This window comes from Lynx canadensis, chromosome E2 (assembly GCF_007474595.2).
Source record: "Lynx canadensis isolate LIC74 chromosome E2, mLynCan4.pri.v2, whole genome shotgun sequence".
NCBI lineage: Eukaryota > Metazoa > Chordata > Mammalia > Carnivora > Felidae > Lynx > Lynx canadensis.
Genome location: NC_044317.1, coordinates 27998235 through 28024282, shown reverse-complemented (window position 1 = coordinate 28024282; position 26048 = coordinate 27998235). Strand labels below are relative to the sequence as shown.

The 26048-nt window shown below is 44.1% G+C and overlaps 1 protein-coding gene across 1 annotated transcript in view; it reads left to right on the top strand.

Annotated features, from left to right (window-relative positions):
* Positions 1 to 203: 203 nt before the first annotated feature.
* The window catches only part of NUP93 (nucleoporin 93), a 103559-nt gene continuing 77714 nt past the window's right edge, over positions 204 to 26048 (top strand). Inside the window, exons 1-2 of the mRNA XM_030298431.2 lie at positions 204 to 280; positions 19232 to 19424. Of these exons, the coding sequence (XP_030154291.1) occupies positions 19246 to 19424 (179 nt within the window). The 5' untranslated portion in view covers positions 204 to 280; positions 19232 to 19245. The remainder of the gene's footprint in view (positions 281 to 19231; positions 19425 to 26048) is intronic.

Sequence of the window (26048 nt, the reverse complement as noted above, 5' to 3'; positions counted from 1 at the left end):
TGTGCATTCGCTCTCAGCCAACTCTAACCAGGAGGGAAGGCTGAGGGCCAAGGCCACGGGCTAGGGGGGCGTGGCAGCTCAGCCGAGGCCCCGGCCACAGCCCCGCCCGTGTCCTTGTTCTCCTCCGCGGGTCTCCATAAAGTTTATTTGGCGGCGCGCCGCGCGAGGGCTTCTGGGAGGGCCGACTTCGGCCAATCAGGTAGCGCGGGCGAGCGGCGCGAGAAGCGGCGGCCGCGTTCTCCAGCCGGGACCCGAGCTGCTGAGACTGCTGCAGTGTCAGGTAAGGGTGTCGGTGTCTATGTCCTTCCCACTCGGGGCTTGTCCTTGAACCAACCCGGGGCCCCGAGGCTGGGCGGAGTCCGGTCCGCACGCTCGGAGCCACGTTGCTCTCACTTCCCGTTCGCCGTCTGGCAGCCGAGCACGCTTGACGCCGGCGACTCATCTCCCTGTGGAACCGTCCCCATTATAGTGTCTGGCAGCGCCCTGGGAGTGCCTTCTATCCGCTCTCTTTTTGAACACGGAGCTTTGGCCTCCTGACTCCCCTCCTCCCTTACTGCGGCGCTCTGCCGCGGCGCGTCACGCCCACACCCGCACCCCCACCCCCACCCTGTGCACAGCGAACCCACTCTGGGTTGGGGCGGCGCCCCTCTCCGCCACAGCACTCCGCCTGCGTGCTCGCTCCTGGGGATGTACCCTGTCCTCCCTCCAAGGGCGGGGGTGTCGACCCTGTTAGCCTTTCCCCACCCTTGGCCTGTCTGCTGTACCCGCATTCAGGGGAATGCTGCTCCGCACGTAGGGACACGCAAGAGATTAGAACCTGGAGATGGCTAGCACTTTCTTGGCCCTCGCTGCAATGCCTGAGTTTACTGGGTTTCTTTAAAACATTGCGGGACGGACCCCAGGGATCTTCCTTCGGTCAGAGTTTGGACCACCCTTTCACAGATCCGATGGTTTGCCCTTGTCAAGTGAGAAGGAGATTTGGGTTTTTTTTTTGTTGTTTGTTTTGGCCGAATTGCTTTTCAGCATGAGCAAGGATCACCTTTTGTATTCTGTCTGCGGAACCTCAGAGGGTGTCCTTGGGCATCATAGCTTTTCTTTCTTTCAGCTGTTCTTTGTGCATTTGTATTTGGGACATTTGAGTTTCCATTCATGATGAATTTCTCTTCAAGGCTCATAGTTTTAAATACCTATGTATTAGGCTAACAGATCCTCCATTTGTATCTCCAATGGGGGCTTCTCCCTCGACATCTACCCAGCTACCTATTTTCTATCCCTACCGAGATGGATGTTAGTGAACTCAGACTGCACCTGTCAAGAGAGGCCTAGCAAGCTTCCCATCATCTCCCCTCCCAAACTGCTCTTCTTTTTGTTTTTGTTTTTGTTTTCTATCTCGGTAATATAAAAGATCTAGACAATTACCTTTGAGTCACCCTTGACTGCTCTTTTTCTTTCTCATTCCACATCCAGTGCTTACCACCCTGGGCCAAGTCACCACCACCTCTCACCTGGATTATTGAAATAGTCTCCCAGCTGGTCTCCCTGCTTCTGCCCTTGCATTCATGCCCTATTTTTCAGCACAGCAGCTAGAAGGATCCTTTTGAAACGCAGGTCAGATCATATCACTCCTTTACACAAAAACCCTCCAGTGAGTTTCCGTCTTATTTAAAGACAAATGCCTCCTAGTGAGCCATAAGGCTTTACATAATCTGACCCACTGTTACTTTCCCACTCTCACTTTCTGCTGTTCTCCCTTTCCAGATGTCAGACATGCTTTGACCTCAGGGCCTTTCTGCTAGGGGTTCAATATCCATGTGGTTTGCTCCCTCACTTTTTTCAGGTTTTTATTCAGGGATCATGTAGTGAGGCTTTCCCCAGTTTCTGTCTTCATTTCTGCTTCACTTGTTCTTCTTAGCAATTATATTTTAGTTATTCACCTTGTGTATTGTCTTTCCCTTCCAGAATGTGAAGGGCAGAGTGTTTTTATCTGTTTTGTTCCCTGATAATCTTCAGCACCTAGATCTGGCACGCAGTAGGTGCTCAATAAATGCTAAATAAACGAATGTTCCTGGCACCTTTAGAGACTTGGAATACAGTGATGAATTAAACAGTCCTGCCCTCGTTGGACTGATGTTCCTATGGAGGACACCGCCAGCAATAAACAAACAAATATAGAGTGTAGTATCAGACTATTTTTAAAAGGAGGACAAGGATTTCTGAACAGATTGAAATGAGAGAGCAAGTGATGGGAATATCTGGGGCGAGAGCATTCCTGGAAGGGGAATACCAAGTGCCAAGACCCTGAGGTGGGAACAGTTGCAGAAGTGGTGAGCTTGAGTGTCTGAATCTGTTTCTTGATGGACTGAAGTAGAAAATAAGGTAGAAATACAGATGTTCCAAAGAGGGGGAGAGGTCAGCAGAGACCCAGAGGTGAGGGTCCAAGGGGTATTCAGGGAACAAGCCACTTTAATTCATCAAACATGTATTTGGTACCTATTTAATGCTAAACTTGGCTGCTGAGGGTTCAGAGTTGAGCAGTCTGCCTTACAGGAATTTGCCATGTAGAGGAGACAAACATGGGAAGAAATAATTACAACTATTTCACCAGAGAAGAACAGTAACAGAAGGTTCAGAATAGTGTGGGAGGGGTGTGGGATGGGGAGGACTGCCCTAGCTGACTTTGCAGGATACATAGGAGTTCCCCATGTGACAGTGTAGGCTTGGGATGTGTTATAGCAGAATATGCAGCTGCATATGCAGGAGTACGAAGGGAGGAAACAGTGAGAATCACCCCCAAGAGTAGAGACTTACTAGGGTATCTTTGGGGGAAGGGGAGTGAGAGATGTGGATGGTAAAAGTGACAGTGTCAGAATGCATGCATTTCCTCCTGGAGAGGATGGAAGGTGTCCCTGGTGAGATTAAGGCAGGGGAGCATTTCAGAAAGACTTCTTGCTAAGGGGAGGGTGAGTTAGAGGAACAAGAGGTAGTCAGGAGAAAAGCTTGAGGGTCAGACCGGGGGCGAGAGAGATGAGGATTGCCTTTCGCAAAAGGTTTGAGAGGTAGACCTGGATATTGGCTGGCTGTTCAGGAGCAGAGGAAGGCAACCCTCATGTGATTCCCGGGTGGTTTCTGGCTGACTTGCTGGATGCTAATAGTTTTACCGAGAGACTGGGAGCCCAGGAGGAGAAATTGGTGGTGTTGGTAGCTAAGAGGAGAGAGAAGTGATGAGTTTGGTTTGGGACATGTGTAGTTTGAGGCACCCATGGGTCATCCAGGTGCAGATGTCAGGTGGACAGTTGGAGGTACTAGTTCAGGGGAGAGAGCTGGCCTGGACATAGAATAATTTCTACCAAACCCTTGTTTTGATAAATTAGGGTTCTTATCTAGGCCCAGATAGTCCTCAGGGGTCTTTGGGTGGCCTTTTGGAGGAGGGGTCCTATGAGCCTCCTGCCATTGTATCTTCAAGAGTGTGTGTGTGGTTCTGTAATGTGCACATGTGTACACGAACATTAGACTCACAGACGTCTGTGGCCATTCGAAATATTAATAATCACTGGTAGGGGTTCTAGTTGAAGCCATGGCCAAAGGTGGATCTTATCCAGAGAAATACACAGTGTGGGAAGAGGAGGTCCAAGGATAGAAGCTTGGCATTTAAGGGATGGATAGATGTAGAAGCCACAGCAGAGGAGGCTGAGGGAGGGAAAAGCTGGGAGAGCAGGAGGCGAACCAGGGAAAGGTGGCATCTTCAAGTCAAGGGAGGAGAGTGTTTCAGGAAGAAAGGAATGGTCAGGGTGTCAGAGGCTGAGAGGAAGGGTTGAAAGTCCATTGGACTTAGCAGTTAGGTCAGTGGTGGCTGCAGAGAAATGGGGAAGATAGTGAGGCAAGCAGAAGTTAGGTTGCAGCGGGTGATGTGTGGATGAGGCATGACAAAGGATGGCCATCTTTTTTGAAGAGAGAGTGAGAGCTGGAGGAACGTGTGGGATTGAGGATTTGTTTGTTTTTGTGTTTGTTTATTTTTTGAGAGAGAGAGCAAGAGCGCATGTGCACACGCATGAGTAGGGGAGGGGCAGAGAGAGAAAGAGGGAGACACAGAATCCGTAGCAGGCTCTAGGCCCTGAGCTGTCAGCACAGAGCCCAATGCGGGGCTCAAACACATGGACCACAAGATCATGACCTGAGCTGAAGTCGGATGCTTAACTGACTGAGTCACGCAGGCACCCCAAGGAATTGTTTTTAATCTTTTAATTTTAGAATAATTTTAGATTTACAGAAAATATGTAAGATTAGTACAGAGTTCTCTGTACTCCTCACCCAGTTTCCCCTACTGATGAGGAATTATCTTAGGAGAGGAGACACCTGAACTCTAGGAGAAGCCGCCAAAGACAACCATCATTTCCTGAGCTCTGGCTGTGTGCAAGTCCCCGCCACGGGCTTTGCCTGCATAATCTAACGTCATCCTCACAACGGCTCTCTGATGTCTAAATCTGTTCCCTTCCTGGTCTTTCTCATTTCAGTAAGTGGCACACTCATGCTCCTGAGTTACTTACTTAGGCCTAAAACCTCGGCATCGTGTTCGACTTCTTTTCTCTCACGCTCTACATAAGTGATTCATATTTACGCGAAATCTATTCTTAAAATGTATACGTGAGTCAGTCTCTTCCGCCACTACCATCCTGGTCCATACCACTCTCCTGTATCACATCTGGGTAGTAAGAGCAGCCTCCTGACTGGTCTCCCTGTTTTTACTTTGTGCCCTTCCTCCCTGCAGTCTGTTCTCTGTACAGAAGTGGGAATGAGCCTTTGAAAAGGCTTAACCCTTTGGTAGTTCCCATCACACACAGACGAAAATCAGACGTTCTTATTACCATGTGCTGTGAAACCTACACCACGGAGCCCCTGCCGTAACCCCTCTCCCACCACTTTTCCCTGTCATGTTGCGCTTCAGTCATGTGGCCTCCTGTTCTTCTTCACATACGCTAAATTTGCTTTTGCCTTGAAGCTTTTGCAGTCGCCGTTTCCTTTGCAAGAACATTCTTCCAGATATCAGTATAGCTCACTCCTTTATTTCATTTAGGTCTTTGTTCAAGTTTCCTTTTTTAATTTTTAATTTTTTTTTTTTCAACGTTTTTTTATTTATTTTTGGGACAGAGAGAGACAGAGCATGAACAGGGGAGGGGCAGAGAGAGAGGGAGACACAGAATCGGAAACAGGCTCCAGGCTCCGAGCCATCAGCCCAGAGCCTGACGCGGGGCTCGAACTCACGGACCGCGAGATCGTGACCTGGCTGAAGTCGGACGCTTAACCGACTGCGCCACCCAGGCGCCCCATCAAGTTTCCTTTTTTTAAAAATGTTTATTTATTTACTTTGAGAGAGAGAGGAGAGTGCAGGTGAGGGAGGGAGGGGCAGAGAGGATGAGAGAGATTCCCAAGCAGGCTCAGCAGCTGTCTGCGCAGAGCCCAACACGAGGCTTGAACTCACGAACCGTGAGATCATGACCTGAGCCAAAACCAAGAGTCGGATGCTTAACCGACTGATTGACCTAGGCCCCCCCGAAGGTTTCCTTTTTAAAGAAGCTTTGCAGAACACCCCAGCTAAAGCAGTGCCACTGCTCATTCTGCCACATTTCCCTGTTTTATCTCCTTGTGAGCACTTACCAATACCTGGCATCATTTGTCTATTTGTTTATTTTAATTGTCTCCTAACAGACACAAGTGTTTTGAGTCCCAGAACCTTGTCTGGTTTTTCCACAGCTCCATCCCCAGTGCCTTGAACAGATAGTACCTAGCACATGGGAGATGCTTAATAAATATTTGTTAAATGAAGGAAGATGGGGCTGTGACTTTGGTGGACCCAACAAGGTCAGCATAGGAATTTAAACAATAGGAGTCAGGCTGGCTGGGTCCAGGGACCCAGAGGAGGTCCCACAGGACCAGCCAAGAGGATTCTGGTCTTTCCATCAGATAGAAATCAAACATGAGCCGAGAGGAAGTGAGAGCAGAGTTTCCTGAAGACGCAGAGTGCAGATACAAATGGAGCATCTGGGAGACTCAGAAAGGAAAGACGAGGGAGTGTCATCTATGCTGGGGGGCTGGGGTTCTTACTGAGGATTGTGATCCGTTCGTTGTAAGTGCTTCTTTAGGCATCTGGGAACTGGTTAAAATGGACAAGTATTTAGGTGTCCTCTATAAGCCGCTTATGCCCTGGGGCCAAGGGTCTTGGTAAGTCAGTGGTCTGGAAAACATACATAACAGCCTCGCTGGTCACTCCTTAGATGTTGTCTCTTGCGCTGGAAGACTCCAAAGAAATCATTAACTCAAGAATCATTAAATCAAGAAATCATTCACAAGGAGGACATGCACTGTCTGTACTATAAGACGCGTGTAAGGCGGGGGCTCAGGCCTTAGCAAGAATGAAGGCAGCAAAAAAGCAGTCTTTCATGGGGTCCCTTCTGTTTCCCTAATCTCAGTTAGATATTCTTGGCAAAGTTTGTGGAAGTTTATTCTGTCAGTCAGTGACTGTGTTGGGGAATCTAGCTGCTGTTCAAGGACATTGTCGGAGTTAAGAAAAGTAAAGCTACAGAATGCTTTAAACTTTAGGCTTTTTGGAAGAGATGGAGAGTCTTGATATAAATAGACAATAACATAAAACAAATGAAGGAGAGTGATATCAGCACAATGGCAAGCTAAGAGGTCCTGATGCCTGTCTCTGCATAAAAACAACAGAACAACTAACAAAAACCACATATTGACAAAAATAGGTCTGTGAGAGCTCCACAGTGACACAAGGCAGCTGCAGACACCCTGTGGAGCACCAAAACTGAGGATTGGCTACATGGAAATCTGTAAGGCAGATAAATGAACAGAATTTAGGTGAGAGGAGATTTTTGTGAGATGGATATTTAGGAAAACCATTTGGTAGGTAGCACTTGAATTGGTGGTAAAAATAATAGCTGAGGATTATTGCGTGGTTATTATATGGCCTGTGAAGAAGATATAGCTCTTTTTCCATTTCACAGATGGGGCCTAGCAAGAGTAATTAACTTGCCCAAAGGCGCCTCACCGGAGAGTGGAGGGGCTGGCTGGAGCTCAGGGGTACAGTGGAAGGTGGGGAAAATGGCATGAGCAGGGCGTATGTAAGGATGGTTAGGAGCAGAGTAAATCGGGTAACTGGTACATAGGGTTTAATCAAAAGCAGTGCCTCGTCTGCATCCCTGTGAGTGGAAGGCATTGAGGCTTTTGAGCAGGAGCGACATAGGGAAAGTGATGGTGGAAAGATTGAGGCAACCACAGCAAGCAGAGTGACGTGGGAGTGGAGTGGGAGGGGCTCGAAGACATCCTGGTGTCTCTCAAGAACTTGGATTTAAAAGGGTGGAAGTCCGGCCTCCTGTAATGGTGAATAAGATAGAAGCAGCAGTTAGACTAACTTCATCGTGGTCGTCATCTCCCAATATGGGCAGAGATACGCATGTTACATTGTAGATCTTAAACTTACCCGTTGTTCTGTATCAATTATATCTGAATAAAGCTGGGGGAGGAAGGCAAGTACCTTTTGCTATCTAAATCTGTTAAGTAATGAGAGTTGGGATAGCAGATTTGGAGAGTGAAGGCTATCTTGTCATCTGAATCTAAAGTATTTGGTTTCCTGAGTTTTTGTTAGGGAGGAACAGTGGTTTGGATAGTGAGAAATACCTGTCTGCTTTCTCTCAAAAAATATATCTGCATCTCTTTGGTTTCTGAGTCTGGAAGTCAGAGAGTACCTGTATATAAACCATCTGAAGTCATGCGCAGATGTAAAGGAGAAGGGCGAGTTAAAACCAGAGAGAGAGGGAGTGAGAGCGAGAGAGAAGCCAGGGGACAGAGTGAAGGAGATGAGGAGGGCAGGTCTTGGGCGGGGGGAGCTGGGGGGGGGGGTTACTGCATTTTGAGATGTGCCAGATGTGACAGTTATGTGCTTGAGTGGAAATGCATAGGCAGTGCCTGGAAACTCTGGGTTGCAGTGTGAGTGCAGGGCGCAGAGTGGGAGTGTGGATTTGATAGTCATTGCCATCGAGGATTCAGGGCCACTGGTGAGACAGACGCTCCGAAGTAGGGGATGTACAGCAATTTAGAAATGAACAAGTTGTTGGGGCACCTGGGTGGCTCAGTGAGTTAAGCGGTTAAGTGTCTTACTTGATCTCAAGGCTCGTGGGTTCGAGCCCTGTGTCGGGCAGGCTCTGTGCCGACAGCTCAGAGCCTGGAGCCAGCTTTGGATTCTTGTCTCCCTCTCTCTCTGCCCCTCCCCCACTTACACTCTGTCTCTCTCTCTCTCTCAAAAAGAAATAAACATTAAAAATTAAAAAAAAAAATTAACAAGTTGTTTGAAGTTAGACAAGGTCACATATAGCCATGGAAAAGAATTCAGACTGACAGAGGTATAAATGGAAAATCCCAACTCTTCCCTTTGCTTTCTGGAGGTAATGCTAAGGTACATTTCTCGCTATGTAATGTTTCTTTTCTGTGAATTTTCTGTGAATTATCTTAAGTGTATAGCTCAGTGAATTTTTACGTATTTATCCAATCATGTGACCACTAACCATATTGAGATATGGAACATTTACAGCGTGAGCTGCCATAATAAAATACCATAAACTGGGTGGCTTAAATAGCAGAAGTTTATTTTGTCACAGTTCTGGAGGCTGGGAGTCTGAGATCAGAGTGCCAGCGTTGTCGGGTCCTGGCGAAGACCTGCTTCCTGGTTGTTAGATGGCTGCTATCTCACTGTGTGCTCACATGTTCTTTCCTGGTTGAATGTGGTGGTGGGGTGGGTAGGAAGCAAGCTCCCTGGTGTCCTTTAGTAAGACACTAATCCCTTCATAAGGGCCCCATCTTCATGACCTCATCTGAACCTAATTCCCTTCCAAAGGTCCCTTCTCCAAATACCATCACATTGGGTCTTAAGGCTTCAACATAGGAATTTTGGAGGGGCACTTTATAGTCGATAGCACGCGGAAAGTTGTGTTCTCCTTTCCAATCGGTTACTCCCGTGCCCCCACCCTAGAAGAGCCAGTGTTCTGATTTCTACCACCGTAGATTTAGTTTTTTCTGTTCTTAAAATCCATGTAAATGCAATCGTGCAGTATGTGTTTTTTCTTTAAAATAAATCTGGCTGCTTTAGTTAACCACTGTGTCGGCAAAATTTATCCGTATTCCACATAGCTGTAGTTCAGTCTTTCCTGTTGCTGTGTGGTATACCAGGGTATGAATATGCTGCCATAAAAATCTCAAATGCGATACTTCTGTCTGTACAATGGTGTTTTTTGTTGTTCGTTTGTTTTGTGTGTGTTTTGTTTTTTTAAAGTGACATAGCATTTATTCAACTTTATTTTATTTATTTATTTTTTTATATATAATTTATTGTCAAATTGGTTTCCATACAACACCCAGGGCTCATCCCAACAGGTGCCCTCCTCTATGTTTTAAGATTATTTGGTGGTGGTGGAGGGCTCAGACTTTTATTAGAATCTGATAAAAGCTGTAGTGCTTTTCTTATATTAAGAAAAACAGAATACATGTATTTGCAGGGTTTCCTAGTGACTTTGATGTCGGTGTCATGGCCTTCAGGACAATAAGCTTTCCTTGGTTTACAGCAGGGTTTCTCAGCCTCGGCATTATATTTGAGCCATATAATTCTTTGTTGTGGAGGCTGTGCTAGGCATTGTGGTATGTTTAGCTCCACCCTCGACCTGTACCCTCTAGATGTCAATGGTATGTGGCCTTTCTCCCTGAATTGTGACAACCAGAAATGTCTCTAGATATTGCCAGTGACCTCTGGGGAGGCAAAATTGCCCTCAGTTGGGAAACATTGGTTTAGAGAAAAAAGCCAGAGCCAAAGACCTTTTAGAGGCTGATTTGGTGATCTTCCCTGCTTATGCCAGTTGTAAGATGTGGCCGGTGTCATTAATTTCCATCACCACTCAAATGAGGCTGCTCCTTCTAAGGACACATTAAGTGAGTTTAGAGACTGACTAAAGGGGCGCCTGGGTGGCTCAGTCGGTTAAGCATCTGACTTCGACTAAGGTCATGATCTCACGGTTCCTGAGTTTGAGCCCTGCATCAGACTCTGTGGTGACAGAGTGGAGCCTGCTTGGGATCTTTCATCTCCCTCTCTCTCATTGCCTCTCCCCTGCTTGTGTGCTTTTTCTCTCTCTCAAAAATAAACATTAAAAAAAAAAAAAAAAGACTGACTTAAAATCTCTACATTTGTAGGAGCAGTCTCATAGGAATTACCTGAGCCAACCCCATCACCTCAGTGGTGATGAGACTGCAATCCAGAGAGGGGGAAGGGCTAGCCCCAGGGCCAGAGGCTGATGTGGGGCAGAGCCAGTGCACAGTTCTTCCATTCCAGGCCCAGCTTCTACTCTGCTATTGCACTGGACAGCCCACTGGACTGCTGAGAGTTTATCAGAAACTTCCCTGGGGAATACTTGATGTTTTTATATGATGCCAGGTTGCTCCTCTTTGCTCACTGGATATGAAACAATACAAGGGGCATTTTATGTATCAGGAAAGCTGATACTGTGCCTTCTTTACTGCAAACACTGAGTCAGCCAGGCCAGTGCTAGTCCCGAATCACCCAGCTCTTTCATTTCACTCTGTCTAGGGTAATTTGTTTTAGCTCTTTGTTTTCTCCAGAAGTCTACCTTCTGAGTAATGATGAGATCCAAGTCTCTTTTACTTAGTCTCATGGGACTAGAAAGAATTATCCAACAACAGATTTTTTTCATCCTTTTCCTAAAGGCATCTGAAACAATAAATAGTATCTGTTAAGATGCAGTTTTTCTCTTTGGTTGTTGTTGTAATTGACAGCTGACAGATACAGCAAAAAGTGGAATGATAACCAAGGTTTACATTTTCAAAAGAAGAGAGGAAAGCAACACCAGTCTTAAACTTTTGATACCTCGGGTGAGGCTTTACTCATTAATCTTTGGTGCTGAATATTGAACACACTTCTCTTTCGTTTTAATCCTATTAAGCCCAATTAATAAGAAGGTTTGAGGGCAAGATTTCTTCTTGAAATGAAATGCTAGATTTCTTTTGAATCACACCTTCATTGTGGAAACTTGAAGTTCTAATAAAAACCACATTTGATAGTGGGTAATATACATTTAAAAATTATAACTGTCTATCAGAAGTTCTTACTGAATGATAATGAAGTTGTGCTTAAGTAAGTTATAATTTAGTATCAAATATTTACTAGAAGATTTTTTTGAAGCAGAGATGTTTATAATTAAATGACAAAATGTTGCCAAATTGGCAACTTTGGAATAAAAGCTAAAATAACATTTTACAATGATGTAAATCAGTAGAGTTTATAAAATCCTTTCTGTGTATCATCAACCCCTTGAAGTAGTTAGGGATTATCATCCTCTTTTTATAGATGAGGAAATTGAGAGGAAAGATTTGGATTTTATCCCAGGGGTAAATCGACCTACTTTAAGCCAGTAAGCGAACATTGTAGATTCAAACGAGGTGCTTCAGAGTCCACTCTTCTCCTGTCTACCCATTCTGTTTTAAATATGTATATGTGTGTTTTTACTTATTTTACTGTCACATTAAAACTTTTAAAAATAATTTTCAAAAAGGAGTAACATTGTTAATTGTATATTTTGAAGAGAAGAAAAGAGGTGTAAGTAGCACCAGTTATTTCCTCTGAAGTATACAACCCCCCCCCCCCGCCCCCTGCCAAAGCATCTGCAAAATAGAGCAGGCTAAAAGTGCATTTTTTAGATTCCAAGATCTTTGTAGTTGAAAGAGATAATATTTGGGTGTGTGGTAAGATTAGAATTTCACAGTGAGTACTTAGAAGTACTGCTTGAGTGTATTGACATTCTGCAGGGAAAATAGTTGGTGTCATTTCCCTGTGCAGTCACCGAACTGAGAGAGATTCCTTTAAGACTGAAGCAAAGACAGAGGCCCTTGCTTTATCTTTTCATCTCTTTGTTACCCCTTCATATTCCTCGGATAACTGTTCTGTTTGGATTGTGGGTGATAAGGAAAAGGGAAAATGCACATGGGTTTGATATGTTGCCCTGTCCTTGAAAAGGGCAGGGAGTTCCCTCTAGCATTCTGTGCGTTAGGTCAGAAGAACACTTTCTGGATAGATTTCATCATTTACAAAACGGATTTCTTCCCCCCAAATCTGCTGTCTAAATAAACACCTTACAGAGGGAAGGGGGATGACAACAGGCCTGTTGTGTTAATCTTTACACGGTAGTGTTTTCACTGCTAGTGAGGGAGCTGTGCCAGGGGCATATAGCCAGTAAGCGTTGAACCTGGATTTACTTACCAAGTCTAGCTCAGATTTACCTAGGCGAAATAGGGGTTGGCAAACTATAACGTGTAGGCCTGAGAAGCTAAAAAGGGTTTTTACATCTTTAAATTGTTGGGAAAAAAATCCAAAGAAGAATATTTTATGACAAGTGAAAATTATATGAAATTCGTATTTGAGTGGTCATGATTAAAATTTTATCGGAGCACGGCCATGCTCATTTGTTTACCTATCATCCAGTTTCAAGCCCAGCCGTGCAGGTGCAACAGAGAATGGCCCACAAAGCCTAAAATAATTTGCTGTCTGGCCCGTTACAGAAGAAGCTTGCTGACCCTTGCCCTAGCATACCAGTCTCAAAGACTAGAAACTGGAAAAGAGTTTGGTAGACAGGATGGATGGCTATGAGGCTTTTTCACTCTTTCCTTTGTTTTCGGTCAGCTTTGAGGTACTGGAGGTGCTCGTTTATGGAAATATGTCCTATAAGTATCATGGGTTCACAGCCACCTCTGAGATGACCCAGTGGTTTTTAAACCGTGGTTCCCCAGCTTGGGGGTCCACAAAGCCCTGGGAAAGTGGGAAGGCACATTCTACTTGTGACTGATGCTTTAGAAGAAAAGACACTAATGAACTAGTAATTAATATCAGAAAACAGATGTGTAGACATTTTAATACAATAAGCATGAATACTGTAAGAAACTGAGAATCAGACCATCTGCAGAATCCTGAAGGGGCCACTCTGAGAATACTGATTTAAAATGGTCTAGAAGTGTTGAGCAGTTTGAATATTTAATTATCCATTTGGAAGGGAAAAATACCCTTCGTGTGTTTCCTTCGCTGTCACACTACTCTACTTCACCACCACAGCGCTTCACTTTTGACACCCAGTGTGTGGGTTTTCCACACATCAGGCAATTTTCAGATTGCCTGCGCACCAGCTGGCTGTTACAGTTTAACTCACTTCTGGCACCGTGTACCTGGAGATAGCGGCAGATCCCACCAGTTAAGGGTCCAGTCCCACAGAACCGTGCCCACCTCCCATCCCCCTCTTTCGGAAGCCAGTCGCGAAGCCAGGTTGCTACATGTGCTTCAGACCTGCCGGCTCTAGATCTGGGGTTCCCGCAACCCTCTCCTCAGGTTCGACTAATTTGCCAGAGGGGCTCACAGAGCTCAGAGAAACATTTACTTACGTGTTTACGAGTTTATTATAAAGGATACGGATGGACACCCTGATAGATACTTAGGGTGGGGTCTGGAAGGGCCCCTGAGTACAGGAGCTTCTGTCCCTATGGAACTGCCAGCCAGGCACCACCCTCCAAGCATGTGGTCACCAACCCAGAAGCTCAGCAGATCTCATTGTTCAAGAGTTTTTGTAGAGTGGCCGGGGCTGAGAGTTCCAGCCCTCTAATCGTTTGGTCTTTCTGGTGACTGGCCCCATCCCAAGGCTGTCCAGGATGCCCCATCCCCAAGTCACCTCATTAACATAAGCTCAAGTGTGTTCAGGTGGAGCTCCTTGTGAGTTGCAAAGACTCCCAATCTCAGGATATTCCAAGGGTTTTAGGAGCTTTGTGCCAGGAACTGAGACAAAGACCAAATAAATTTTTTATTATACTTCACTACTCTTTTCTGGCTTGATTAAATATTTAACATGGTTATATTGCAATTGTAAAAATCACCATATTTTTCATAATTAAGACACATCTTAGTAGCAAATAAACTGAAATTATTTGATGCATTTTTGCTCTGCCTTTTTATTTAGTTCATCTCATCCTGTAAGCAATTTGGGGATTTTTTTTTTCCCTCTTGCTAAAGGATGTGTATGTGTCCAGAAGGGGACAGTTTTTGGGCAGCGAGTGACAGGTGAGTGCTGACTAATTTGAGATGGAAGTCCGCTCAGCCCTTGATTTCACCTGTAGGGAAGAGCTGTCTATAAAGCTGTGGGCTCTAATTTTTTCCTCTGCTTAATTTTTTCAGCATCCTCTAGGTGTGGTGAAGAGATCTGGATTACAGGGACTTTGCACTAAGAGCATTCTTCTAATATAGTGGGGTGCCCTACTGTGGCCTCTGAAAAACCTTGGGTTGTTGTCTTTCATTTTGGGAGTAACTTTTTTATTGAAGTATGATACACAGTCTGAAAAGTACACGAATCATGAGTCCAGCTCAGTGAATTTTCTCAAAGTGAACACACTGTTAAGCAGCACTCAGCTTAAAAAAACCAGAAAATTAGCCTCTCAGAAACCTCCCTTCTGTCCCCCCCCCCCCCCAAGAGTAACCAGTCTTGCTTTCTAATAGCAGTGATAAGGTAGCCTTTCATTTTAAAACTTTTGGTTGCCGGTGTCTGAGGAGGTCTGTGGAGACTCAGGAAGACTTCTGCTACGAAGCATGGGAGAGGTTTGATTCTCAGGGCCCTGGTATCCTGCGATGCTTTCTGAAGCACCTGTCAGTGTTTCCAAATTCCTCTCCTGATCAGGCTCAGTCATTGCTGACAGAGGAGCCCTGGTGTTGCGGCTTTGTCCTTGCTGGCCGTTTCCCATCCAGCCCCAATTTTGCTGCCTTGACTGTTCGACGTTCCACTTCCATGGGTCCTCTGTGTGGCATTTTCCTGTCTCCCTCTTCCATACCTCACCAAGGATACAGCTGGCATCCAGTCTCTGCATGTGTCTTGGCCAGATTTCCCAACATAAAGCTTGGACTTTGTCCCTTCCTACCCCCAGTTCTCTCTTGGACAAGGTTAGTAAGGTTATTTGCTTGATCATCGTTCAGTATCTTGAGTCAAAATGGATATTTGGTTGGTTTAACGCACTTATTTTATGGCTAACTTGATATTTATTTTGTGGAAGAGATAAAGTTTTTCTTATATTTATGATATTAATTGTGAATTAAAAATTTTTAATGAAATGGGATGGGATGATGACTACATCGCAGTATAGATTTGGAAGCCCTCATAACGTTTTTATAAATTAATATCCACTGGTTGAGTTATAATGCAGGATAGATCCAGTTTTTCCCAAATATGGCATTAAATATATAGGTCTTTTCTCTCAGACAGACGTGGAACAAGCTTATTTTCAACTCTGAAGTTGAATAATGATATTTTTTCTATATATTTATTCTTCTGGTTTGGAATTCTGTTCACCTGAAAACTGAGCTGTTTCTTCTAAAATTCCACTGGTTTTTGTCTGGGTACTTAGAGGGAAAGTACCAGTCTGGACCAAGTGTGATCTGAATTCCTGGCATTTATACTGTCACTGCCTTATGCTGTGCAGCCTCAGAAATGTTAAGTATCAGTTGGTAGTCGGAAGGGAATGTTTTTGCTCTGGTCTTTGCTTGCCAGTGGGTGCTGATTTGGCAGGAGAGTGCAGGAAGCCTTCAAGAAGAACAGACTCTCCACAAATGGAAGAATAAAACTATTCATTCCACAAATGAGCACCTACTATGTGCCAGGTGCTGTTCTAGAAGCTTGGGATCCATTAGAGAACAAAACACACAGAATCCCTGTCCTTGTGCAGCTTATGTTCTAGCAGGGGTGACAGTCAGATGGGGGAGTGCTAGGGACAGTTGCAGCTTGCGCTCCTAAATATTTTGTTCCAGGTTGGCATCAAAGGCCAGGTGACAGTTGAGCTGAAACAGAGAGACAGGGAGTCAGTCAGGAGTGAATCTGGGAGAGGAGCATTCTAGATAGAGGAAACAAGGGGTAGAAAGGCTCTAGGGCAGGAATGTGCTTGACCCGTTGGGGGAGTAGCACAGGGGCCCCAGGGGGACTGAAGCCCAGGAAAGGAAAGGGGGACAGGGCTGGAGATAAGTCTGGAAGGTAAGAGGAAGGGAGGCTGCTTCTGTAGGGCTTCACTTTGTACAAAAGGTTTAAGCAAAGGAAGGATGTGGCCTGACTTTGAAAGGATCAACTAGACTGTAGGAGGCAAGGGCTGAAGCAGGGAGGCCAGGGAAGAGGTGATAGTGACTTGAATGGGTGCAGGTGGTGGGATGAGGTAGATTCTGGGTGCATTTTGTGGGTAGACTTGAAAGGCTTTGTTGGCCTGGATGAGTCATGGAGGCCTTCAAAGATTTTGGCCCAAGCAGCTGAGTAGTGGTGGCTCCACACAGAGAAGGCCAAGGAGCGCGTTTTGTTAACAAGAGATTAGAGCTCAGCTTTAGACATATTAAGTTTAAGATGGTGCTTTTAGAGATTCAGCTCTTAGTTTATCATGGTCAAATAATTCTGTTAACTTTTAAAAGTCTTATTTTTGAGGCCATATTAAAGTAAAATGTGACTTTTATTTTGCACTTATTATTTACACTCATATCCATCATTCTACGTCTTTGTAGGGGCACGTCATTTGAGAAGTTGAGCGTTTCCTTTGTCTGAATTTGTCCGACGTGGATGCAAAATGTTAGATGTATTTTTCCTGTTTTTTTGCCTTTTTTATTCGTTTCTTTTAAAATATTTATTCATTTTCTGAGAGAGAGAGAGCGAACACAAGCAGAGGAGGGAGAGAGAGAAAGAGAGGCAGACACAGAATCTGAAGCAGGCTCCAGGCTCTGGGCTGTCAGTATAGAGCCTAACTGCAAGATCATGACCCGAGCTGAAATAGGACACTTAACCAGCTGAGCCACCCAGGTACCCCTTTTCCTTCTGTCTTAAACTTAGAAAAGTTTGTTTCATTCAGTTCTTTATTAAAGGAGCTACAAGATTTTCCTTATGAAAGAAAAAAAGTATTTCCTACTCCTTGGCTCTGTTAGACGAATTATTTTTATCTTAGAGTAAAAAGGGGTGGGGGGAATTGGCGGCATATTACTTTTCTTTTCCCTTTCTGGTGAGCGACCATGTTTCTGCTAGTTAGTAGAATGTCATTGGCCCTGTTGGTTTCTGAGGAAAAACATTTCTCTATCAGACAGGAGCCGTTGTTTAAAAATACTCGTTTCAGGGGCACCTGGGTGGCTCAGTCGATTAAGTGTCTGACTCTTGATTTCAGCTCAGGTCATGATCTCAACGATTCGTGAAATTGAGCCCCAGCATAGGCTCTGTGCTGACAGTGCGGAGCCTGCTTGGGATTCTCTCTCCCTCTGTCTGCCCCTCTCTCTCTCTCTCAAAATAAATAAATATATATTTAAAAAAAAATACTCTTGTTTCTTTCTTCTGTCCCCGAGAACAGAAGAAAGTTCTGCCATCCCCTTGTTCTGCCATCCCCATTTTCCCACAGGTAGAGATGGCCAATTACAGCCTCACTTCATTGGTTCAAAACAAAACAATGGTTATCTAGAAACTTTAGGAAAAAGAGTTAGCACGTATATGACTTTTTGCCTAAAGATTAAAGAATACCGAAGTGTTTTTATGTTTACCCCAACTGAGCCATATTTGTTTTAACCTTGTGCCTTTGCCTATAAATTTAATATCCTTTAATGTCCATTTAAGAAAGAAATGCTCATTTTCCTCCTGTGGATTTATGGTGATAACCATGCCTTTTTAACATTAACCTGTGCTTCATAGCTTAGATATAATTATATATTACGTTACCGTTTTAACTACCATTCTAGACTAGTGGCATTTCAAAGGTTCGGTGAAAGCCATGGGTTTAAAACAAAGAAGAAAAGTATGATCAACAAAGGCTACTGTTTAAAGATTGAAAAAAAAAATTTAACGTTTATTCATTTTTGAGAGACAGAGAGAGACAGAGCATGAGTGGGGGAGGAGCAGAGAGAGAGGGAGACACAGAATCCGATGCAGGCTGTAGGCTCCGAGCTGTCAGCGCAGAGCCCATGTGGGGCTCAAACTCACGGACTGCGAGACCATGACCTGAGCTGAAGTTGGATGTCCAACCGACTGAGCCCCCCAGGCGCCCCTAAAGATATTTTCTAATAAATAATTTTGTCAGTCTTTTAGCAGTGTAAGTTTTTTTTTAATGATAGTGATACTGTTTACGTTCTGTTGATACAAATAGCAGTAGGAGTTAAAAACATGCTCTTGTTCAAGAATCTTACGCAAGGGATGTACAGTATGTATAAGATTCATAAAGGTGTAATATCCATTAAATAGTAACACTGTTCATAGGACTTTTTCTCTGTCAACTGCTGGACAAACAGGTGGTCTTGTTAATAATATTTGTGATCTAGAAGCCAGCTGCTATTTATATTAACACAATTATTAGTAACAGTGGCATTTCTAAAAGTAGTAGGTACTGTAACAATGGAGTCTAATATCCTGAATATCATCTATCACCAGCAGACATGGATCTCTGCTCTCAGTAACCTCGTAAGTGAAAGAATGTGTGAATGGACTCTTGAACATGAATTTTAAGACTGTCTTTTAGGTTAGTGGAGGAACAGGTGTGTGAGAATGACACGGGATTAGTCAGGAGACCTGTGTTCCTGTGTTCGTCCAGCCACACTGCAGCTGAGAGTGCTCAGGGCACCGAACTGAGCTCTGTGTGGACTGGCCTTGCTTCTCCTGTCTACTCAGGAGCCTCGTAGAGTTGTTGAGAATCATATGATATAAGGGCCTCATAAATTGCCCTGCCGTCTGTGGATGGTGGGGTTTTTCTAAGACAGGTGGAGGAATAGGAGGTGCCAGGGTGATTGTTCTTTAGCCTTCCCAGCGGGGGCCACCGTGGTTCCATTTCCTTGTTGGCTTTGAGTCTGTGGAAGGAGGCAGGAATTCTGTTCTGTAGCTCGGTATCTTTGCATTTGTTCTCGTGGCAGAAATCAATCTTGGGGCTGTCAATATGCACAGAAATGATCTATTTCTTCACAGTCTGACTCATTTTCTCTGTCAGGCCTGTTCTTGGGCTCTGTTCAGGAACAAATCCTGCTTGTTGATGAGCTGTCTCCTTGTCTGTTTACAAAAAGTCCTCGTGTTCCGTTTAGCTTGTAACAGACTCAGGCAGCATTCGAAGCCTGTCTTTCCCTTGATTTAGGTCTCTTTCCTCCCCCATCTAGGATCTGCATCTCCAATGGATACTGAGGGGTTTGGTGAGCTCCTTCAGCAAGCTGAACAGCTTGCCGCGGAGACTGAGGGCATCTCAGAGCTTCCCCATGTGGAACGGAACCTCCAGGAGATCCAGCAGGCGGGCGAGCGCCTGCGTTCCCGCACCCTCACACGCACGTCCCAGGAGACAGCAGATGTCAAGGCGTGAGTACTGGTGGGGAGGCAGCACAGCTCCTGGGTGGCTCAGGGGCAGGATCCGATTCTTTCCTTCCTTGAATTAGGATGCAGTCTGTAAATGACAGACACAAGCCAGATTCTCGGGAATTCAAGAGGTTTTGTAAACAAGTCAGCAGCCTTGCTCTGTCTCCCTGCCCCAGGTTTTCCAGCCTGTCTGCCTGACCAAGCCATGGTCCCGTATCACAGGCAGAGATGATTAGGATGGGAAAAGGTGAAGAGTTTTATCACACAGAAGCCCGTTTCAGTAGTTCCTGATTGGGTTTGCTGACCACGGGGTCGTATTTATGACCGGCTCCCGTAGTTAGTAAATGCCGTTACACAGATAAGTGTTCCCTTCAAAGCCAGGGAGCACTCCGAGATGAGCAGACTTTTTGAGAGCACTCAGAAGAAATTGATGGGCTGTCAGTGACAAAAAGCCATTCGAGTGAGGGGTGATTCTTTCTGGTCATTGTTGGCAACCCCAACAGCTGCTTCTGCGAGGCCTTGCACGTGCAGTGCCTGCCAGTTGCCCATAGAACAGGAAAGTAGGCGGGCCCAAGAGAGTGCAGCTGAAGAAAAGTGCTGACTGGCTGTCCAGCCAGTGGCTCCTGCTGCCACACGGCATCCGCCCGGCTGTTGATTGCACAGTCGGGGGTTGGGGCACCACCAGCCAGTCCTGGGCCACTTCTGGCGCTACAGCCATGAATTACATGTGGTTCTTGCCCTCAAGGAGCTTGTAATTTGGGGAGACAGGAAAAACAAAACAAAACAAAACTTTGCTGCTTTCCATAAGAACTGTGGTTTCCTGATTACTTGTGTCAGAAATTTTACTTAATCCTCTCAACGAATATTAGGGCTCTTGTCCCCTCATTACAGTTGAGCAGCTAGGGCTCAGAGAGGGCAGGTAACTGTCAGTTCACAGACCTGGTGAGTGTTGAGCCAGGATTCAAATCCAGTAAGGCTGACTCCAGAGCCTTGATGGAAGGGCCATGGGGGGATGGAGGGGTGCTATTACTTGTGACCTTGGTGGGTCTGGAAAATCACTGAGATTCTGTGTGGGCGATGTGGGAAATCGTTAATCGTCTGTTCAGTCTTCATTGTTTGAACTTGAGAAAGACCCAAGTACTGATGTTTCCATGAGGATGTTATTTTGGGTTTGTAACAAATGTCACAGGAGTGAGTATAAGTGCTACATTCTTCTCCCAACTAATCTTGAAAGCTGAGTGCTTCGGCTGCTCCGCTGAGTTAGTAAGGACTTTGTGGAGATTCTGTAGGTCTCCCAGAATTTTTATTTAAAATGCTGGTTAGTTTTGATTCCATTGGTTTTGGTAAAGGCAAGTCAGAAGAACTCTGGCAGGAATATTTTACCATCCAGCCAGGTGCTCTTCTGCACTGTTTGCCAACACCCCCGCCAGCCTTTAGACAGATCTGCTTACTTGCCCTCCTTGCAGGCTCCTTACTGTTGCTGCTGATCGCCTGCCGTTACCCTCAGTCTTGAGCACGCAGGCTCTGTGCTTGTGTGCAGGGATGCTGCGGGAGCGAAAAGACCGTGATGCCAGCTGAGTTGCTATAGTTATAATTTAATTGCATCAGCTTTACAGCCTATTAAGAGCAAAAAGGGAAAATGTTTTCTTGGTAACAATTATCAGTCATGCTCTCTTTCTTGTAAATTTCCATTCTTCCTCATCTCTTTCTACCTTAAATTCATTATTTTAGGGAGGAGGAAGTTGGAACATTGAAAGAATGGGTATAGGGTGGGGCAGGTGCTTAAAAAGAAACCAAAGGGCTGATGACTGTATTTTTCCACCTTGATAGGCAGACATAAAGTGTGATGTGAATATTTTAGTACAGGGTGAAGGCAGAGAAGAGAACTGAGTAGGAAACATTTTCTTACATGAAATAAATTTTGAAAGAAAATGTGTCTTTAAGATTTTAGTTCAGATTAAATTGTAGATTTAAGATTGAATTGTTCTGTGCTGAATTCATTTGTTTAAATATACTTTGTTGGATTTTTCATTTCAGGGAACAGATTTGAAAGCTTTTTTGCATGTGTGTTTGATATTTTTAAATTGTTAAATTTCTTCACACACAAAGAATATGCATAACATACATAAAGGTGTAAATCAGGGGTTGTCAGCCTGTGATCCATGAGCCAGATCCAGCCCGCTGCCTGTTAAAGTCTTATTGGAACATGGCCACACTTATTTATGTATTGTCTGTGCTGCTTTTGTGCTACAATAGCAGAGTTGAGTGGTTATGACAGAGACCGTATGGCCTGCAGAGCCTGAAATATTTACTGTCTGCCTTTTACAGGATAAGTTTGCTGACTCCTCGTGTAAATAATAATAAAATGAATTGCACGTTGCACGGTGAAGACACAGATATCGTCAGTATCTGTGAAGCCCTCCCTGGGTACCCATTTTCAATCTCATCCCCCCTCCTTTCCCATCAGAGATGCCTCACTGGATTTTTCCAGTCAGATTCAGAAGCCAAACAACTTAGAGTTGTACAAAGAGAAAGCCAGCAATCACTCTCTGTCCTTAACTTTATCCCCAGAGTAACCAGGGTTATTAATTTGCTTATTCTTTCACACTTCTCTCCATGTTCATGCAAAGCATAGATGCACATTTATGTGCCCACAGTTTCTCAGTAAATTATAAATTTACTTGAGGTAATACCACTAAGCAACCTTTTTGAGCACTTGCTCTTTGTCAGGCATTGTGCCAACCACTTTACATGCGTTATATAATTTCTTCTTAAAATAGCCCTGTGAAATAAGTGTTTATTATCTCTGTTTTATAATTGAGAAACGTCAGATAGCAAGGGCCAAGCCAGAATTCAAATGCAGCTTGGTCAGTACGAATCTCTCCCATTCCTGTGGCACTTTTCAGTTCCCAAAGAATTGTCATAGGCGTTCTCCTGGCTGATGGTCACGAGCCTGAGAGGTGAGAGAGGCAGAGATTTGTCTTGACATTTGACAGGAAGAAAATGAAGCTTGGAAAACTGATGTGTCTAAGATTTTCAGGCAGTAGTGACAGGTAAAACTTGAACCCAGGCCTCCTGACTTTGTTTCTATTCCCCGTGTGCTCCTAGAACACCTTTTGTCCTCCTCTTCTGGGACTAGAGTGTTTGACTCCAGCCTCTGTGGTTCTTTGCTCAGGAGAAGCTGCCTGGTTTGCGGAAATTGGGGCAGGTATAAGGCAGGGAGCCTTTGGATTTTCTAGCCTTACAAGCTAGAAGTTTCTGGTACAGCCTTTATTTGTAAAGCCGCTTGTTACCCTAGATTCCCTGCTCCTTTCCTCAGTTTTCAGTCATCTCCCTTTCCCCATCAAGGCTTCTGCCTGTGACTGGACAGTTCCTGTGGGTGCTACCCCCTCAGATGGGACCTTTCTCTTTGGACTATTCTAATAGCTAGGTTTTCCATGTCAAGGCTGTCAACCCTTGTACACCTTAAAATTGCCTAGGCATTGGGCACATTCCCACATACCGCGGGTGGAGATATGGCACTTGTGGGACAGAATTTGGCAGTCCCTCTTCCAGCAGTCCCCCTTCCAGGGTCCATCCCAAAGATACACTGGCAAAACTATGAAAGACGTGTGCCCAGCAATATTCATTGTGGCATTATTTGTGATAGCAAAAATTGGAAATGACTGAAGCATCCGTCCATAGGGAACTGGTTGGATAGATGTGGTATGTCTTCGTAATGGAGTACTTTTCAGTAGTACAGAAGGATGAGAATGTACACTACTATGGAATGACTCCAGGAGATATTGCCAAGTAAAATAGAAAATAAGGTGGAGAAATATGTACAGTACTCTTACTTATTTAAGAAAGCAGGTAAAAGACACTCAGTGTTCATGAATTGGAAGACTTAATATTATTAAGATGTTAATACTTTCAAAATTGATCTGCAGATTCAGTGCAGTCCTTATCAGAATCCCAGCTGGCTTTTTTTGCAGAAATTGACAAGTTGATCCTATAATCCATGTGGAAATACAAGAGACCTAGAGTGGCCAGATTTTTAAAAGGCAGAAGAAAGTTGGAAGGCTTATAGTTTCAATTTTGTAACTTCAGACAAAACTACCGTAATCGACACCATGTGGTACTGGCATTAAGGACAGACAGTTGAATAGAATTATGAATCCAGAAATAAACCCATGTGTCTATGATCAGCTGATTTTCAACAAGAGTGCCAAGAGCATCTAGTGTTTTTTTCAACAAATAATGCTGGGACAACTGAGTATCTATATATAAAAGAATGAAGTTGGACACCTTAACTCTAAATGGAATACAGACCTAAATGTAAAGAGCTAAAGCTTTAAAACTCTTAGAGGGAAACATAGGTCTAAATCTTTCTGACCCTAGGTTAGGCAGAGCCTTGTTAGATAGGAAACCAAAAGCACAAGTGACCGATTAAAAAATAGGTAAATTGAACTTCATCAAAATTAAAAAATTTTGTACTTCAAAGGACACAAGAAAGAAAACCCACAGAATGGGAGAAAATATTTGCAAATTATTTATCTGACAAGGGACTTGTATCCAGAATATTGTTAAAAACTTACAACACAATAAAAACACAACCCAATTTAAAAATGAACAGAAGATCTGAATAGCTGTATCTCCAGAGACGATGTACAGTCAACAAGCAAATGAAGATATGTTCAACATCACCAGCCATCAGGGAAACGCGAATCAAAACCACAACATACTGGGGCGCCTGGGTGGCTCCGTCGGTTAAGCGTCTGACTTCAGCTCAGGTCATGTTCTTGCGGTTTGTGAGTTCAAGCCCCATGTTGGGCTCTGTGCTGACAGCTTGGAGCCTGGAGCCTGCTTTGAATTCTGTGTCTCCCTCTCTCTCTGCTCTTCCCCCACTCATGCTCTCTCTCCTTGAAAAATAAATAAACATTAAAAAAAAAAAACCACAACATACCACTTCACACACACATTAGGATGGCTATCATTCAAAGACAGACCATAGTATCTGTTGAGCATGTGGAAAAAGTTGAAACTGCCCTATACTGTTGGTGGGATGATTAGTGGCCCAGTAGAGGTGGTGAGGTATTGACTCTGGACTCATTAGTTCACGTTTGAAATTTGCGCTCATGGTCTCTTGGAATTTGCTAACCTTGGGAGGGGCCGTCCTTCCAATGTCAGCAAGGCCCCAGTTGTGAGAGCATCAGATACAGAAAATAAAAAGGCATGATTAATACACAAAGTAAACAAACAAAAGGTTGCTTACTGGAAAGGGAGGGAATAAAGTAGAGAAAACAGGGACTTTTTTTTTTTTTTAAATAAATTTGACTTGGGAATCGTGTAAATATTTTACATTATTATAAGACAAAATTAAATTTCAAAAAAGGAGTTCCTAAAAAAGGAAAGTAAATGCTTAACCCAGTTGGTGACATAACCACACATAAAGGAACAGTTCCAAGTGATATCATAATCTGTCTTCAGTCATCATGTCGGAGGTGTTGTTACTGCTGTTTTGGGACTGTTGTGTGTATAGTATAGGATAAAGCAAATAAGTAGTTAGGGTGGTGATGTTGAGAACTGGAACTTTTAGTGTGGGAGATGCAGATAGAAAATCTGTGAAGTTAACCCCAAACTTTGTGTTTTAAATTTTAAATTGGAAGCATCAGTATAAACTCATGATGTAATCTATCTTAAGAAAATTGAAACAGAAGTAAAAACTTCATGTCTAGCTCTGCTTATGGAAAAGGCCTAGAAAGAGTGTAGCAGTGAGCAGGCCTAGTGCCTCTGAAATCTATTTTTTTTGTTTGTTTATTTATTTTGAGATAAACCAAGCGTGAGCAGGGGAGGGCCAGAGAGACAGGAGAGGGAGAATGCCAAGCAGGCTCCACACGGTCAGTGTGCAGAGCCCCACTTGGTGCTCAAACCCACGAAACTGTGAGATTATGATGTGAGCTGAAATCAAGAGTCGGACAGATGCTTAACTGACTGAGCCACTCAGGTGCCCCTAAAATCCATTTTTTAATAAAAGCAGCTGGGGCTCTTTGGAGAGTTAGCTGACTCCAGGTCTGGGGCAGGTCTGTGTAAGATGAACATGAGACACCTCGTCATATCAAACAGAGGGAAGTTATGAAGGTCTACTTGAGTCGTGTCAAAAGAACTCAGAAACCGTCTTCAGAAGGTCTCTACTGGCTGAAGAGACAATTTGAGCATCATAAGGGTAGAACTACAATGGATTGAAACACATCAATAAGTGTTTAATATATTCCAGTTCATATATCTATGAATATCTATGAGTTCATAATGACATTAAAATGAAACTCATCAGTCACTTTGAGGGTGCTGGAGAACGATCTCCTAATTCAGAGTAACCATAGTGGATGAAGAGAGTTTCTCTGAAAGGAAATATTCTAGCTGATAAAAATAGAATACCACCATTTTGCAACCCCTTGGGAATTAATGACTCTCAGCAGTGATCACCAGTATCTGCCTACATTCCAAAAGAAATAACCAGACATTGCAGACTTCTTGATCAAAATCTCAAGTAATCTAAGCAAAAAATAATGCCACCCAAATCCAATCAGACCTTTAGAGCTTATTTTCAATTTAAAGGAAACACAGAGGCTGGAGGAACATGTTAAA